At 34.9% G+C, this 19,414-nt stretch overlaps 1 protein-coding gene across 9 annotated transcripts in view; it reads left to right on the forward strand.

Moving 5' to 3' along the window:
* CFAP47 (cilia and flagella associated protein 47) overlaps positions 1 to 19,414 on the forward strand; it is a 255,343-nt gene that overhangs the window by 202,844 nt on the left and 33,085 nt on the right. For 5 of the 9 annotated variants that reach the window (XR_014879873.1, XM_085210115.1, XM_085210127.1 and 2 more), the window contains one exon: positions 18,773 to 18,932. Coding sequence is in view for 8 of the 9 variants with exons in the window: in XM_085210115.1 (XP_085066241.1) it covers positions 18,773 to 18,932 (160 nt within the window). In the remaining variant the exon portion in view is untranslated. Of the gene's footprint in view, positions 1 to 1,553; positions 8,777 to 18,772; positions 18,933 to 19,414 lie in introns of those variants that run through there. The other 4 variants (XM_085210151.1, XM_085210166.1, XM_085210146.1 and 1 more) reach the window with 3 other exon arrangements.

The following is a 19,414-nucleotide window of genomic DNA, read 5'->3' on the forward strand; positions in this document are numbered from 1 at the left end:
GCTTCACTGCCTATTTTGACTAATGCAAAGACTGAAAGTAGAAATTCAGAAATAGTGAAGTAGGCTTAAATTTATGTTCCACACACCTTTTCAAAAAAAAAAACAAAAGAAAAGAAAAAAAAAAACAAGCTGGACTGCTTATGACTCTTCCCCAGTGACACTGATTGCTGTAGCTTACATGGTCCTGATACTGAAGTTATGATCCTGTTTTCCATTTGACTTTCATTGTTAGCAGATTACGGCTTAGCATAACTCAAAGATCTTCCAGGACATCAAGAAGTTTGAGTATTGTGAATAACTTGTTGAAGCATCAAACAAGAACAGCAAAGGGGACAGTTATCAAAATCAAGTTTTTTAGATATCTCTCTTCACATTTCATCATAGTAATGTATGTTTAGAAACTTCTGCATTTTAATGCTGCCTTTTCACTTGTTGCATGATCATCTCTTTCCTCCCCTTTTTTATTGAGATCTCTACGAGAAGCTATTTCATTTTTGCCTTCTAACATTTCTATAGCGTAAAATAAATGTATTTATTAACTTCCCAAGTACTAAGGGAGGCAAACTAATATATATTCAATAAATGTATGCTCTGTAAGGCCAACAAATAACTGCCTGGCAATTAAATTTGAGATACTAAAATTCTGTGTATGCACTTCAGAAGCTTACTACTATTACTGTTTCATACTTTATTAGGCAATAATTGCAAAAGCATTTTAGTGTACTTTTTATGACATGCAGTCTGCTGTGATTATAGATAATTTACCTTTTAAACTAATTCCAACTAAGAAAGGTTATAAATTCTGTTCACATCTTCAGGCCATTTTCCTGAAAGGTCAGTTTTCCAGACAGTCCTTTATTTCTGTATTTATTTGCATCTATTTTTTCTTTTAGTAATTCTGTATAAGTTTTTGTATTTTTTTCACTTGTGATTGCTTTTAAAGATGGAAAGACAATGAAAATGACATACTTGGTTTTCCCAGTTTTCTTAGTCTGTAGGTACACACCCTCTCTTTCTCTTCTATAATGCTTTCACTATCACAGAATTACTGAAAGAGCTAGAAAATTGATCTATGATAAATAGTTCTCCATTCTAGCATAATATTTTGAAATGAAGTTGGAAAATAATACGCTTTTGCTTTTCTTCAATGTTTTATGTAGACGTGCTTTAGTCACTTTTGACAAAATGGAATAATTTTATACTTTATATCTTACACCTGAGGTTGTGTCAGGAAGCAGTCAGTGTTCATATAACATAGAACCCATAGGAAAGGGGCATTCAAGCAATAAAAAGACAAAGCAAAAAATGTGTATACAAACTTATAACCTGTTTTTATCTTCAGAAACAGTTATTAATAATGAAATTAGCTGGAGAAAAAAGAAATATCTTCCTGAATCGCTGAGGTTATTCAGTTATAAGAGGCTCAGTTAAACTATGTTTACATTAACAAATAGAGTAAGACAGTAGTGGTGGATGTGTTGACCAAAATGGATGCTTATGACCTGACATCTAAATTACATGCATTATGGAGGTTTTCTATATCTCTCTTTCAGCCTGATCTCATGCATTATGCAGTTCTGAGTAAATGAAGCACACCTTGTGATCTACTTTCAAAAAGAAATCAGTTTACCCACAGATGGAGAATCTTTGTTGCAAACCATAATAAAATAAAGGAGAACAGTTGGGAAATTCATTTAAAAAAAAAACGCTTTCCTTCTTTTGAAGGTTTTAGATTCAACACTTCTTTTTTTGGCACACGGTTTCTCAGGAAAACTTAAGATTTCATAGGGAAACTGATGGAATTAAAGTTCCTTTGATTTGGTGGAGGATTAAGTTGCCGGATTTCCTTTGAATTTCCTTGGTCTAACTACTCTTCTGTTTCATCTATTCAAGACTTTCTATTTTCTGATGAGTATTTACTACTTTTATTTAGTTTCAATTTTCTTTCTTTTTCTAATCTTCACTTCCTTCCCTGAATTTTCATCTTTTGAAACTATCGTGCTTAACCTTCTGCACTGAAACTGTTCAATAGCTATAAAACTCATCCACATAAGCTGAAATACATTAATTATTTGTGCTACACAAAATTCTTTCTGAAAAAGTACACAGCATAGTTCTAGATCTAAAGCCTTCATTGTCCATGAGACTGACCTCTAGTGCCTGTGGTGAATATGCTAGCATGTGAAAAGACAGAATTTGTGGTTCTTGAGTTAGACTTTCTTGAATATCTTCTATAAGGTGTAAATAACTTTTATCCTAGTTTTATTTGTGAGGAATATTTTAAGGAGAGAGCAGACTTTGTTATCCTGGAGTGATGACAGTAACTAATATTGAATTTGAGCATCTTATTTAGGCAAGCAATTTGGAAATTATGTAAATCTAGATAAAACAGCTTGGATTGAATCTAATTCACTCTAAAACTTAGGGCTGAGATTGTTGGCTTGAGCTTTCTCTTTGATTGTCTCATTAAGTATTTCACGATTGGGTAAAATCAGTGCCAAAAGGCTTGACAGGTAAGTGTTAGATGTCTGTCTGACTTCAGATCAGGACAATGAGACTCATGGAAGACATCTGTTAGTGTGTAGTTTTCTGGAGTTTCTTCAGGGTATATATTGTATATACTTACAGTCTGTTATAGGCATTACTTTTACCTTTGTTTACATTTTATACAAGGTGGGCATATCTTCACTTGTTTTTTTTTCAAATCCAGGCAACTGTTTTAGTGAAATAACATAGGATGAATAAAGTGAAATGCAATACTATAAGTTCAACAGAAAGTGTTGATAGCTGGTGGTTGTTCTTTTAAAAACAATCCCTTGAATTCAAAGAGTAGAACAGTACATTAACTTGGAAACGATTTATCTACTTCGGCATGCTTTCCTGATGTTGTAAAAGGAGAGACAGGGAGAAAAATGATCTTCAGGAAAGATAACAGAACAGTCTTCCCATGTAGATTTATGATGGAAAACAGATTTTAAACGTATAATTGCCTCATAGATTTAATTCAGACCATGCAGTACATTTCATCAGAATCTCATGGCTTGTTATTGAACATCCAAAGTACAGCACTTCAGAGCATTTAAACTATGTAAACTGGCCTCCCAGGAGGCTGTTATTTAACTTCATCTTAGCCTATTTCTCTACTTAAAAACATCTACTGTATTTTAGAATTTGATTAGGGATTATCTCCCTTAATTTCAATAGAACTAGAAAATGAAAAGATGATTAATTCTACAGCATATTGCCGCTAATCTATTTGGTAAGAGCTGTGAGTGGACAAGACGGAGCCATGTGTAAGATACGATTACTTCCTCTCCCACTCTTTTCTTAGTTCTTGCTTCTAATCTGGATCTGTTTAGCTACTAAACCCACTGAAAACTCCAGAGACACTTTTCTTTCAATCTGTAAATAGACATTAAACCTATGTCTAGCCCTAAATTAGCAGTTAAATTATCTGCATTAATCTATTGCCAGCCACATGTGTACAGTGTGACAATTATCAGCAATGTCAAACAAGTTGCTTCTCAAGAAGCAGGCCTAAAGAAAGCTTGATTTTCTAGGGTTTGGTCTTATATCTGTTATTCCTGTTCTCCACAACATGTCTCTGTTTCCTTTGAATTAATCTGTGCAAGATTCTTCCACATCAATGCTTTATGCCAACTACAATCTAATGATTGTTTCCAGCCATCTCTAAACTAACCAGCAGCTTCCTGATAGAGAAGGATAATTTTTCAGTATGCTGTAGCTTTTGCTTCACTGCTGTGTCTAAGTTGAATGTCCTTATTTATCCAGATGAGTTTCACAATGCACTGAAGGAGTGTTAGAGATCTATGTCTAATTCTGCTGAAAGTGGACAGCAGACTAAACAAAAAGCAAGCAACAGACCTCTTCTGATACTGATATTAATTGCGAAGTAGATAGAAAGACAGAAAAAGTATGTAAATTTTCTTCTTAAAGGAGAGGCTGAAAACCATTCTAAGGTTCTTGAAAACACTACCTCAAAGTATTGTATATTTAAATGAGGACATATATGTAGGAAAGAGGATGAATCTTTTGCATAAGAGTTTTGAAAACTGAAGATTATGATAAAATTTGATATTTTTCACAAGATGATTTTTGGGAATGAAAGGAGGAAGAACTTGTTGGTTTTAACGTTATTTATTTATTTATTTTTATTATTACTACATTTTGTCATCAAGAGATAATTTACAGTTATTTTTTAACTATTCAAGGCATAAATGCTAGAAGTCAATATTAAAACTAAATTTTCAACACAGAAGTTTCATGCCTTAAGAGAGCTTGATAGCAACAGTGTTGGATTAATGTTCACTTTTTTCCTACAATGAGTTTGTCTAGAGCTTTTTTTCGTAAAATGTTTTCATTGATTTTTGGTTGATTGTTTGTTAAAGAAGAAATGGCCTTTTAGACTGAAATGAAGAATGAGTCTCAAGTATCAGAAAAAAAGCTAAGTGAAAGTCAAATTCCATATAAAGTATGTACTCAGTATCTAAATCACAATTTTTAGCCATAGTGGAAACACAGCTCTTCTCAATAGTGTCTCAAGCTTCAAAATCAATAAACAGTTAATCCTTAGAATGATAGAATAGCAAGGTTGGAAAGGACCTACAAGATCATCTAGTCTAACTATCATTAGATTTCTCTTTCTTAAGATTTCTCTTAATCAGAATTTAATTTAAATGCCCTGCTGAAGTGTGCTTCAGCTTCATTTTAAAAGTTTTATTTCACAGCTTTAAAGCTTTTTGTTTGTCTATTTCAGTATGATGTTCTGATCCCTACTCTAAACCTTTTCCTTCTCATCCTAAATAGTATCCCACATTTTCCGTAGTCCAGGCTTCAGTGACAGTATAGTAGATAACCAGGAGGAGGTGTCCCTGTGTACAGGTATTTAGAAGACAACACTACAACTTCCTGAAGGGAGGTTGTGGTGTGGAGGGATTTGGCCTCTTCTCCCAGGCAACAAACAGGACCCGGGGAAATGGCCACAAGTTGTACCAGAGGAGGTTTAGATTAGACCTTAGACCTTAGGTTAGAGAGGAAGAACTTTTTCTCTCAGAGAGTGGTCAGGCACTGGAATGGCCTGCCCAGGGAGGTGGTGCAGTTGCCGTCCCTGGCAGTGTTCAAGAGGCGTCTGGATGAGGAGCTACGAGACATGGTTTAGTTTGTGGTAGCAGTGGTAATGAGAAGACGGTTGGACTAGATGATCTTACAGGTCGTTTCCAACCTTGTAATTCTATGAGTCTATGAACTGTTAGACTTTTTGACAAACACTTGACACTTTGTCGGAGTGATATACCGAGGAGACTGCAAACACCAAGCTGTTCCTGGAATCTCTTGAAATTCAGTGCAACGTAGTACAGACCTATGTATGTCAAAATTGAGTGTCTTTTTTTTTTCTTATTTGTGAAAAAAAAAAATAAATCCCACATGTAATTCCATAATTACCCTGCCAAACACATAATTTTCTTCTGTATATTTTCCAGAGCTCTATACATTCTTTTGTTTACTTCCCCCACCCATAATTCTATTTGACTACACTTTGATAGATATATAACACTGTTGCTTTATGAAAATAGTCTTAAATTGCAACATCACTTTCTGTTGCATGTAATCTCAATTTGAATACAAAAGGAAAGGTGGTTTTGTTTTCTTTCCTTTTGTTTATTAGTCATTGCAGTTATTTAGGAAAACTGTCTGAATGTGTTGGACATGCAGACATTTATTTTCAACTTCTTGGTGGAGTCAGCATTGGCTGAGCTTTAGTTTAGCAATATATTTCTTAGTTGGATTCAAAGCTGTTACCACAGCAGAAAAAATCTTGCCGAATAAAGCGTAAAATTAAGAGGGTCTATGATGTAGTGAAAGATTTAGAATGCTTAATAAAAACACAGTGTGAACATCTAACTGTTAGAGATTAGAGTTCAATGGACTTTGGAACCATGAAGATTTAGTTTTCCTTTCTCACAGAGATGAATTTGAGGCAGGGCCTTCTGCCTCACAGCAGTCAGGCTGAGCAGTTATTCCCCCAGACATACTGGCAGGCACACACACAGAGTACAAACACAATCAATCCCAGAGTTCAGTGCAGAGAGCAGTGCCTTTACCAGCATTCCCATAAAAACAGCTAGCACTCACATAATTATGAACAGCATGTACAGCCTGCTGCATTTTCAGGTATTTGACTGATTGAGACTGAGCCGTGCTGGAGGTACAGACATGTGCCCTCACTTTCTTGATGCATTAACACCACCTTCAGATCTTCTGAACGTTAGCATGCAGCTTAAGTTTCTCCAGTATTCAGATCTGTAGTTCCTTATCTGGTCATCAGCACAGACCTTGGGTCTTTTTGGATCCTGGTCTGCTCCTGCTTCCTGGTTAATCTTGCTTGATGTTCACCAGCAGAACATATATGTATGTATTTGCTCACTCAGCTCATATGTCCATGCATGACTGCTAGTCTCTTGAATACTAAACTAGCACAGATTTAAGTCTGACCTATATGCAAAGTCAGTCTAATGGCCAGTCACTGATCCTTATCATGGATTTTCCCAGACACTGAAGATCTTGCTGGCTAGTATGGATTGATATAAGGCAGCGGCTGACATCCTGCCAACAACACAAAGCACTGCTCCCTCTGGTAACTGGTCTTAAATGTTCTACCGTAGCTGATGCTAGAGCCTCATCCTCCTTGCTGTCTAGTCCAGCTTAAACTTTGCTACTCACTGACACACAGAGACTCAGAATAGGAAGTGTATTTACACAGAAGATAGTTAGAAATAGGATTTAATAAGAGTAAAAGATAGTGATCGAGCTGAGGCTTAGGCAGAAGCTTTACTGACCAGAACTTGTCTTTTATCCTCTTTCACCTTTATTTTCCTATGCTTTTCCTCCTTCATCCACTTTGGTCTTTCTATTTTCCCTCCCATATTCACTCCTCTTAACTTCCTATAAGTTTTGTACTCTCCAAATCTTCTCTTTCCCCTGTTCCCCATCATAATTTCCATACCCCCTTAGGCAATAATCCCAATTAGTTTGCATAGCATGCCATTATCTTGTGGGTTTCTCACAAAGGACAATGGCCAAATCATAAAGGGATTCTGTAACTTGTACTCTTCCTGGATTTAGCATTGTAGTCACTGAACATATCAAAAGAAATTGGATATCTGCCCTTGTTCTCTGCTCCCCATTCAGTACCTGTCATTAACAACAATTGTCAAGTATCTATGTTGGCAAAATTCTGACATACTGAAGACTGGATTTTAAAGAGGGACAGATATATTTCTATCTATGAAAGCCAATTTTGTCTCAAATGCATTCAAATAATATGTTTAGTTCTTTGGCAGGATATGTGATTAATTGAAAGAATAGCTGCTAAGAGTTGCATTCATAATTCAGACAAGTTATTCATGCTGGGAAAGATGCATTTTGTGTTGTTCTGAGTGGTGGATGAAATTGATATTTCAGTAGCATATTTTGGCATGTTTAATTTCTTATATCTGAGACAATCCCTAAATAAGAAATAACTAAAATTAAACATATATTTCAGTTGCATTGAAATTACAGGAAATGTAAATCTATGTGTCAGGCATCTATTCTAATTGCTGTAATATGACTTGGTGTGATTTGTGTGTTTGTGTGTAACTATTTTGATAAATACTTTAGTTGTGACAATACCTACATGTTCATCTAAAATTATGTATTTCTCCATGTCCACTATATATTATTAAACCTAACCTGTATCAATATTACTACAGCTCCTGTTCTTGACAAATGGTGACTTTAAAATTGTTCACTGTAGGGGAGGAATAATTTAATTAAAATGAACACCATGTCCTTACTACTCTGCTGCTTCAATTCTCTTCTCTAGATATTTTTCATACTATTGCTAAGATTAATAAAGTATTCAAAATATTTTTTATATAGGGGAAAAATAAATTATTCACATTCTCATTAAAAATTGATATCTTTCATTTACAAGGGGAAATTAGATTCCCTGATTTACTTTTCTGTCATAATATGTGGATGATTAGGCAAGGCCTATTTTGGTTTGATGAATCCACTGGGGTTGTATCTGTCTGCACATATTTGCAAAAAGAATACTTAACCACTACCACCTTTTTCGTCTCAATTTAAGTCTCTGCAAAACTTAATTTATTTTAGGTAAAAATATGTGTTTTCATAAACAGTTATAACCTATAAAAAACCAAGTAGGTAATGAGTGTGCACAGATACTTAAATACTTCCCACCCTCACATGCTGTTTTGGTACCTGACAATTGTATTTTCACAAATCTCCATTTAGTTGAGGGAAGGTCTTAATGTTTGTTTGTAAGTATGAACCAGAGAAACAGAGGTGTAGATACAATAAAACTTTACAATACTAAAGCGAATCGTATTTTGTGATTGCATCATTTGCACACTTGTTAGAAGAATCATAATGCTAAATATTCTTGTTTTGTTGAGTGAAGTAAAAACAAGTTTTGCAATAACGTTTTATCTTGAATTGTCAAACCTTCATCTGATCACTTAATGAGCACTGAAAACCCCTTACGGATAAAATCTTTTTCTCCATAATAGATCTTAAGTTAAAACAAAGATTAACAAACCATAAAAATTGATGTATATTAATTACAAGACCCACTTCCTTTTTGAAAATGAATGTCAATTACATAAATGAGTTAACGTGCTTAGTTGCGATTTGTATTACCTCTGCAACATATAACCAGCAGAAACCATCAGATTCATCAGATGAATTGTGTGCAGCCAATTTAGAGACCTTTTCAGCTCCTTGTTTTCAACCACTAAAAAAATCTTCTCTGTTAAATAGGAAAATAAGAAGTTAATTGTTAAAAAGAGCTGTTATTCAGACTTGTATGAATAACACATTCATTTTTTGATATTGCAAAAACAAGCAGTTCTGGTTTATCATACACAGTGGTGCAAGACCACAATACACATCATAGTAACATAATGTCAATAGATGTTGAGGAAGTTTTGAATGATCTCCATCTTGCCAACTTTGCTTTACTTGCTCTTCAAATGCAAGATCACAAACTGTATTATAATAATCCTTTAATAATAATAATAATCCAGCTGTTTTTTTGCATTATGTTTTCATTTAGCTGCATGCTGGACATTTTGTTCAGAAGGATATTCTGAGAAACAGTATAACACTTTTTCTCATAATCCAAAACGTTTACAGCAGTTGCCTTCCCATGGTCAACTAGATGGGTAACTTGTCATGAAAGGAAATAAAATTTGTTAAACAGGACTTTTCCTCATGAAACTGTGTTGGCTGTTACCAAGGAATTCATTGCCTTTCAAGTGTTTTTCATTAACCTCCTCCATAATTCTACCAGGCACTGAAATGAAACTGAAAAGCTTGTGACTACAAGGACCTTTCTTCTGTCTTGCCCTTCTTGAAAATAGGGACAATATTTGCCAGCTGGGACCTCTTGAGATTTCCAAGACCATTAAAAAATAATCAAATGAATTCTCACAATGCCATCAGCCAGCTTATTGAGTACCTTGGGATGACTCCTGCTGGGCCACAGAGACGTATGTGTGCACATGAAACACCAAATCCTTCACAAGTTCAGAATTGACTGGAATTTCATCATTCCCACAGTCATGGTCCTTAAATCAGTGCTCTGGTGATCCCAGGGTCCATCATTGGTGTCAATGACAGAGACAGAGAAAGCATTAAAGGTCACTGCTTTGTCTGTGTCCCTATTTGTGAGGTGACCAACCTCATTAAGTACTGGACCACTGTTATCAGTGATCCTCAAAGTAATGGCCAGCCTCAACTCTAATTGAGTTTTTGCTGCATGAATTATCTCCCTACAGTGATGAAAATGAATCTCTGTAGTCCTCCCATGTCACCTGCCCTTTCTCCTTGTGTCCATACAATTTATGTTCCCGTCTAATCTCTTTAGGAAGATCCTTGCTCAGATAAGAAAGTCTTCTCCATTTGCATGGCATCTTAAATTCTGAAATTTGTTCCTGTGCTCTTAAGGGATTGGTACTTAAAAAGTAACCAGCACTGATGGACCCCAGCACCACTAAAACATATTCCTAGGGCTCCTTGCTAATTGGTTCCCTGAGGAGCCTGAAGTCTGCTCTTCCAATATTCAGGGTGTTTTGTATCTCATTTGCTCTTCTGCTTTGTGAGTAGAAACTTGACTATATATTTTTGTTTTAGGCTGTTTTTCTGCTTTTATTTTTTCAGGCTGACCAATAAGTATACCTCATTTCTTCAACATGGTTAAATGTAGAGATTATCCACTGCCACGTTTCAGGAGTCAGGGTTGATCCACGTGTTGGATTTTAGGCTATTATACACTAAACACAGTAGGCAAAAGGGGACATAATTAGAGCCAAAAAATTATTGTTTCTCTAATGTGGCAGGCTACTAATTATTGTTAGTCCATTTACAATACCACTGCAATTTAGAATCCAAAATAATGCAGAAAAGTAAGATAGTTAAAAAGGTAAGTAAGATAGTTAAAAAGGTTATAAAGATGCTTATCTTCCTGTACCAAACTGTTTCCTAAGCTTGACAGCACCAGTCTTCAACAAGGAACAGGCATTGGAAGGCAATGTCAAGAAGTTTGGAATGTCCCAACTTCTGTGCTTGCTTAGAGGGCTAGAAAAGCGTATTCTTTCCTCACCAGTTTTAGGATCTGATTGGATTTATTTGTATGCATTACCTGAATGCAGTCTGCATAAATGAATTTATTCTTACATCCTGTTCTCATTTATTCAGTTTTGTATTCCCTAATCTCTCTAAACTTGTTTTACAAGATTGTATTCCTGTTGTGGCTTTTTTTGAATTGTATTTACTGTTGTGGACCTGTGGTATCATCCTGTGTTTGCACTCTTATAAACCATTTTGTATTCCAGACAGAATAAAAATAGATAGAATCATAGATAATTCAGTCTGCACAGATATTTACTTTTTATCTCTATGAACTCAAAACATCCTAAAACAAACCTGACTGCTGTCCAGTTGCTGACTGCTAACCAATTGCTGTCATAACTAAAAGAAACTAAAATCAATTTATGCCAAAACAAATCTCAATTAAATCCCAAGACCCTTTCTTACAATATCACTAAAAAGCTTTTTAATATAAATAGCAAGAAATCTTATTTGCTGCAATACAGAAATGTTACTTCCAGAAGAAAGAAACTTGCTAATATGGGAAGTATTTTAGTTTAGAAATTCTCCCTCCATGTGAATAATACATTCTTTACTATGTCATGGCTTCTGTGACTCACAGGACTATTGTTTTATGACTATTTCACATTAGTGGGCAGAAACTGCTTTTCAAGAGGGATTCTTCTTACAAACTTTGACAATTTTCTGGAGTACTAGGAAACAACTGAAAAAAAAACCTGCAGAAACCAGCATAGAGATCAATTCTGCCCTACTACAAACACCTGTGAACCTTGAATGATGAAGAATATGAAAACTTATAACTCAGGAAATAGATACATGTGTAACTCACAGAGGAGAGTAATAGCTAAACTGGCGTTTTCAAAGGGTATAAAATATGTCAAGAAAACAATTTTGGAAAAAGCAGAAGTGCTGAGTAATCACTGGATCTCATTCACATACAGGAGTCAATTGGAGACTTGTATCTGTTTCCAGTTTTATATGAATTGCAATACATCTCCTGGAAACTGTAGTAGGTAGTACAATGTTTTGTTGAATATGATAAGTAGGATATAGCAGCACCAACGTCACTACCAATTTTACAGTACTTTCCAGATACTGATTAAAATCTGCCCTAGTTTCAGAATTTGACTGCATCTTCAGAGATAGGATTAAGAGATATGTATATCCAGGAATAATTTAAAATGAAAGTGAAAATATATATGTCAAAAATAATTAGATATTTGACATACGTCTAAAATTGAATTATGCCTGAACTGGAGCAATTGCTGTTTTCTTTCAACCATGGACTGAAGACATTTTTGTGTAAGTTTGAGTCTAGAGAAGATTAAGGAAATGTGAAGCTGGCATACTCTTTATTTACTTGCCTAATACTTTATTGTAGGATAATGTGAATTTTCTTTGAGAGCAAAAGGATAAAACTTAGTGGGTTTTTTTTGTTTGTTTTTTTATGGCTAGGCACTAGAAAGATTTTGGGAGGATGCTAAGTGCTAGTAGGCTGTGCTTTCTTAAATACGGAATACTGTTAATTCACTGCTGCAAAGGAAGAAGGAGATAGAGTGGGATATAGTTTTCCCATTATTAGTGCAGAGCATGTAAGATTCTGTTTCCAAAATGAAAAAGCAGGTGGAACTGTCAGTATGCCATAAAGTATTGGAAAAATGCTAGGCCATAGAATAATTATAAGATTGTTACTACTCATTCCTGATTATGTCAATCTTTCCTCTTACCTATTTGGCATTCCCTATGCTAAGTGACTTCCATATGATGCAGTCTCCACTTCTGTTCACCACTGTAGAATCATTTTGCAATCACTATGTCTGTCACCCTTCTTTTGGTCCCTAAGATGTTTTGTGTTTTTTTTTTCCAAGTTGTATTACCAACTATTCTCTATCTTTGCAATCATCTTCCTGTTCTCACTTGCATCTTACATACTGTTCTGCACTGCTTCTCAGTTTTGCTTTCTTGCTGTTCTCATCTCCTGCAGTTCATGTGTCTTTTCTAATGTATTTGCTGGCTGAATTTCACAAAGTCTATCATCAAAATGCCAGTGGTGAGAAATTGCAATGATATCCCATGCTGCCAGTATGAGTACAGAACATATTGGCAGGCATGAAAAATATTTTTGAATGTGGCACAGACATGAATGTGATTTTTTTTTTGTTTTGTTTTAATATTTGGCAGCTCTGTAACACCTAACCAAAGGTTTAGTCTATTGGGGTTTAGGAGATAAGCTAGGCTTATCCTTATATGTTCTAGGCTAAGCTAGGTTTTAAACTGTTATGTAATCTATGCATTAAATAAGACACTTTCTTCTACCAAAACGAGCCATCAAATGTGTGGAAGTGGTGGAGACTTTCTTTTGAAATACACTACACAATTATCTTACAGTGGGAATCTTACAAAAAATGATTGTTCATTTATCCTCAGTAAGAATATATGATCTTCACAGTCTTCACAATCTTTGTTACATAAATTTTTTCAAAGTTCTCAAGAGTTAAAGACCTTAAGTGTATTTTTTCTTGTTTTGGTTATGCTGAAGAAATGAATTGCTGTGTTTGGAGCCATTATTTTTCCCCGTGGTGTGCTTAAACCTTTTAAGACGAGATGATACTGCACATCTGTGATAAATGCAGTAGGTATTTCTATCAAAATAATGGTTTTGTCCACAAATGCATACTAGACTATTAGTTAGAAAATGATAATTTTGTAAATGAAAACGGAAATTTTGTGCTAAGCCTTTTAGACAGGCTTTGTTTAAAAGCAAAGTAAATTACATTAAATGAAACAACATATTTAATTACTGAGCCCTGTTCTCAATCAATTAATTTTAATCTAAATAGCAAATGTTTAACTTGTATCCATTATTTAGTACCAGAAGAAATCCTTCTAAATTAAATCTCTTACTAAAATAAGCCTGAAAGACTGCCAGAAATGTACAAAGTGGTATTAACACAAGATTCATAGAATTACAAACAAAGCTTATAAACATGCTGTATCTAATACATTTTATTGTGTGCTTATGATAGTGATGATGTGAAGCCTTTAATTAAAGACTCAAACATCCATCCTTTCATTTGTGCCATTTCTTTCTCAAAGCAACTTTTCAAATTTTAACCAGTCATTTGTGAAATTGCTTATTAGTGTGTGAGTTGCATATTCACGGCTTACAGTTTTCAAAAAAGGAACTTGAGGGATATTGTCAATGATTATAAATACTTGATGAGAGGGTGCAAGGAAGATGGAGCCATGCTCTCTTCAGTGTTGCCCAACAGGCAATGGACACATACTGGAACATAGGAGGTTCCCTCTGAACATCAAGAAGTACTTCTATGTTGTGCATACACTGCTGTGAGTTGCTAGAGAGGTGGAGAAGTCTCCTTTCTTGGAGATCTTCAGATGCTGCCTGGATGTGTGCCTTGGCAACCTGTTCTGGGTGGCCCTGCCTGAACAGGTTGGAGCATGTGTCTGCCAGAGGTCCTTTCTAACTTCAGCCATTCTGTGATTCTCTGAAACTTTCAGATACAGGGCAAAGGACAACTCTAACTTTTGGCGAAATAATCCATAATTGAGGAAACAGATTCGTCCTAAAAGTACAACCACTGTGGACTATCTGTGAAAGGAATATCTCTTTCATTTTGTCTACTTAAACTGAATTGAACTGAAGAAAGAAGAAATGATAGTGTAACCATTAAAAAGCAGGATAAGATTGCATCGTTATCATTTTAGATGCTTTTTTTTTTACATATATATAGAGGTTGAACTAATGAACTGCATTACGAGTCATCTTCTTTGCCCAAGAGAAGGTGCAAATGGGAGTTCTACTATGACATATGTGCCATGAAAAAGCATAAGTTAGACCAAGTTTAATTTTGTTCGCTCTCCATGTCTGTGATTACTTGAGAGGCTGAGCAACCAATTATCTTCCCAGTTAACTTCAGACATATATAAAAAAGAATTGCGCAGTCACATCATTTAGGGGTCAAAGGGCCTCTCATCCATACCCTCTATTGCTCAAGCAAGGTGAGGTAAAGTTGTCCAGGGTGACAGTCAGTCAGGCTTTGAGTATCTTCACACATAGAGGTTGTTGACTGATGGCTGTTGATCCAGAAAATTTTATTCTTCTTCTAATTGAAACTGACTAATTATAAAACTAATGTAGGCAGACTAACAGAGTACTGTATTCTCACAGTTTGTTAATTAGAACCTGTAATAAATGTCTGTGATAATGTTTTACCAAAAGTGAATCAAAACTTCAAGCACCTCTTAAGAGATGTTTAAAAAAAAAAAAAAAAGATGCAAACAAAAACAAGTCTGCCTTCCCATCCTTAGTAAGAGTTAAGGTAGAAGTGCTGTCTATTCTTTCTGCAACTCCTGGAATTCAGCATTGAACCTTTGGAAGAGCTACAATAGAAAACATCTTTGTCTTCATATGTGAGTCAAGCTTTTATCTCTTCAAGCAGTGAACATGAATGAAGAATACATAGGCCTGTTTTGTTGTTATTTACTTCAGATACTTATTGGAGTGCTGGTGATCTCTTTTTCTACTGCCTGATATCAGTCCTCCTTTTCAAGATGAGTTCCTAAAGAAATAAATAACAATTCTTCCTTAGTGTCTGCAAATATCCTGGAGGCTGCCCTTTCCAAATCCTGAGGTTGATGGTAGAAAACAAACCTAATTATACTGGATTAACACTAGTCACTAGTGTTAATTTTAGTGGGGCCAACTGTGGTTTTAATTTGAATTATTCTATGTTTGTAATTTTCATGGAGAAGCTTAAGAGAGAAAAAAAAGAAACCACTGTTAAATGGTTCCACATCAGAAGACACAGTGGGCTCTTCCTTATCTCTCTTTTTCAGTTCGAGGGAGCTGAGCTGATTGTTGTTGTTCTGGGTACTGTAAATGGGAGGTACTCTGAGATGTTACAGGCTTAACAGCAATGCATCAAGGAGATAGTCCCTTCAACAACTAGAAAATTTGTGATCCAAGTACATTACTGATATGAAAAATGCATGACTTGAACTGGAATAAAGTTAAATGAGAGGATGGTGACTCTCTTCAAAGATATTGTGGATGTTTCGCTCATCGTAATCACTGTTTTATCAGTGTGGCACTATGTTGGACGCTTGCTCTTAAACATTTTCCCATGCTACTATAGAGGCAACAAATGCATTTTTACCCATCTATAATCCTTGCAAAGAAAATCTCTGCTACAGATCCACTGCCTCATTATTTTTGTTACTTCACAGTGTTATGCTTCCCAGGGCTGACACAAAAATTACATAGAACTCAATCTGAGTGATGTGTTCCATAGAAGTGAAGCAGAGAATTTAAATTACACTTATTTTGATTTAAGTATCTAATTTAGAGTTCTAGCCTTAAGCTTCAGAAGTCAGGTCCAAGGATTCTTTTACAGAGTCAGTGTTCTCCACTGTCCCTTTGGAGAGGTGAGAGGCAAGGCTTAAAAAGCAGGCTAGCAAATGAAGAAAAGTGGGAGATGTGCTTTTCTATAGGGTAGTTAACTCTAATTGTAATGCTTGGTTTGAATCAGATGACTTCAGTCTCATAAAGGGTCAGCTGAGCTTATGCTGATAACTCTGGCAGTTTCCTAAGGGCCTGTAGCATAGAACAAAGGTGTTATAAAAATCAGGCTCAAAGCTTTTTAACAAATGTGTTGTGGCTTTATTCAGAAAAAGTGTCTTGCTGTGAATTTATTATGAAGAGTTTGTGGAGTGACCTAGTGATGCTGATTTGTACTAAAATTGCCCATATTCAGCAGCTGCTCATCCATGTTTTCTAAATGGGAATGAGAAAAAAGAGAAGCATGAAGAAATATGTGGCTCTTGCAATTAGGCCTATTTCATTTATCTTATTAACTATGCAAAATCATAAGGAAATAAATCTTTACTAGCAGTTAGTAATCAGTTGGTTATTTGACAGCTGCAGGCAAGCCCAGTAATATAAAAATTACTGTCATTATGAACAGCTTCTAATAAGAAGAATGTTTATTAAAAATGTGAACACATTCCATTTCAACACTTACATGAAAATTTGTCTTTTCATGATGTTTAATAACTAATTTTCTGCTAGAATGACCCAGAATGATACCATATGTGTTCTGTATTAAAATTTACTGTTAAAATATCACTGTATCCTGTAACAGGTATAATTAAGCTGCTGTTCAGACAGTATACGTGATATATATGTAATGCAGCAAAATATCATTTTACAGTCTGTTCTATTTGTCATGTTAAAATAGTTGCAAATGGTATTAGTAAGACCCCGTTCTACTTTAAACCCTCTGAAAGATTTTTTATTATTGTTATTTTATTTATTTAAAGTTGCAAACTATCCTGGCATAACACTACAGACCAAAAATTAGCTTGAGCAGCTCCTCCTTGTATATTTTCTAATTATTGTGATGCTGATGCAACAGCAATTTTTTGCTTGCAATTTATAGGCACCACTGTAGAGGGAATACTTTCTTGGTAACCCTAGACTGAATACATGAAGTTCACAGACAAATAGGATCTACTTGGTTGGTCTTCCTGATTTCTACTGAAATTATATAAATGTATATTAATGTCTTCTGTTTTAGTAGGTATAGTCTTGCTGAAAGAGCTGAGAAAGTGTTTTCCTACATGCATAGCAAAAGGTAGGGGGAAAGCAGTTTGAGGCAAATTAAAGCTACTCTTGTGCTTTTGAGGGAAGAGAGAAGCTGCTTTCTCTGCCTGATACAGCCTTTTTGCAGCGTGAGGGGCAGCCTGCCACAATGACTACAATGAATAAAAGCGAAAAAATCCAGGAAAGAAATGGACAAAATCCACAATAAAGTTGCACATGATTGCAATGGAATAAATGTGTATGCAGGGATCTTCACTTTAAGCCTCTCTATCTATAGGAAGGGAAACATAAAAGTTTCCCTGCCAACATTTTTTGAGAACACAGCAGTCTTTGTTTATCAGAGGAAGCAACCACGGGTAGAGCAATGCTTTACCCATACATTCTAACTTCTGTAGATTCAGTCACACCCAGGGAACAATACAGATATTCCTCTTTTACCATGTGTACATTGTTGTAGACATGAAAAAATGAACTCAAATATTTAGAACCTATATCTTAGTTGTGAGATTTACTCATAACTAAAAGCTTTCTCTACAGAAAGACAAAAGCTGAATCTCTAACCTGGAGATGTCAGTTCCATGAAATTTCAAGAATTGTTTAACAGATTGATAATGAAAAAACTATATTATATTCTTGTTCTAATTTATGTGATTTATCTATAACTTTATTACTGCAACATACCCTGAATTTGGTATTCTGACACTTGGAAGACTGGGAAGCCATTGGAAAATGTTTTTTTTTTTATTATGGAATGTATCAGGCCACTTTTATATATGGCATACATGTTTTTTTTTGTTTGTTTGTTTTTCATTTTAAGAGATGTCAGTCAAATGAAAAATAGTACAGAATATCTATGTCTTCTACTGCATAATATCAGCTCTTTCAAATGTATTTTAATTATGTCCTAAAATTACTTTTGGATTCATCTTTCTTTAAATACAGTGTTATGCGCCTACATTGCAACCCACCAATGTTCAAAAAAACATGATTTAGACCCTAATAAATAGTGACATTTATTTACATATGATACGTATAGTCTCTGAATATTAAATTTAGAAGTTCACTTTATCCTGCTTGTTTTGTTTTGAGCCTTCAGAGTTTTCTTGGGTCTCTTTTCAAAGTTTTATCAGTAAGTAGAAGTCTAAAGGGTTTTGTTTTTGTTGTGCTTTGTTTCTTTTTTTAAAGCCATACTACAATTTATGTGAAATCTTTTCTTTACGACATGGAATCAAAAAGTACCTTCTTTCAGGACAGACCACAAATGATACTTTAAGATGAGATTTGACTGTAGCAAGAGGAGTTTAAAATGCAATTTACTGTCACAGGGAGAATAAAACATTACTCTGAAACATTAAATACTGTATCTAAAAGAAAATAAAAGCAAATATGTGAATAAAGGGATTTAAATATTTTCAAAATTTCCAAAATACCATAACAATCTATTCTGTTCTACAGGAAACCGGTTAGCTCCAAAAGAAAAACTGAGCATCCCAGTGTTATTCATGCCAGATACAATGATAATGTATGAGGCTGTGATGGTAATTCATGTAATGAGGGAAAATGGTGAGAACTGGCCTTATGAGGATTCTGCTGAATTAAATAAAGACTTAAAGAGGTAATTTATTCTAATAGGAAGCAAAAAAAAACCAACAGTTGAAGATACTCAATCCTGTCATCATTTTCTCTTTCAGATATTTGTGCGTAGCTCCCAAAGGGGAGTCAAGTATCTGATTTTGAGGGCAATAGGCATCCAAGATGAGCTTTTAATGTATCCTGTAAAGTCTGTACTTTACAAAATACAAAGTACTAGCTGTGAGTGTAGTTATGGATATTGAGCAAAGGAAAGCTCTTAGAGGCCTCTAATTTTTCACTAATAGTTGTTCTCCCATGGACACGTTTATGTAATGCATAAACTTTGCATCAGCATAGATAATATGGCATAAGAGATCATATACTCAGATACTAACATAATCAAAGACACTGAAGTATGTGGATGTAAGTTATGACTTTTCTGAAATAATTGTATCTTATTCCATATTTTTCTAAGATATGTTTAGCTTATTGCTTACAGCTTACGATAAAAAGGAGTCTGACGCA

This window comes from Meleagris gallopavo, chromosome 1 (assembly GCF_905368555.1).
Source record: "Meleagris gallopavo chromosome 1, MGAL_WU_HG_1.1, whole genome shotgun sequence".
Lineage (NCBI taxonomy): Eukaryota > Metazoa > Chordata > Aves > Galliformes > Phasianidae > Meleagris > Meleagris gallopavo.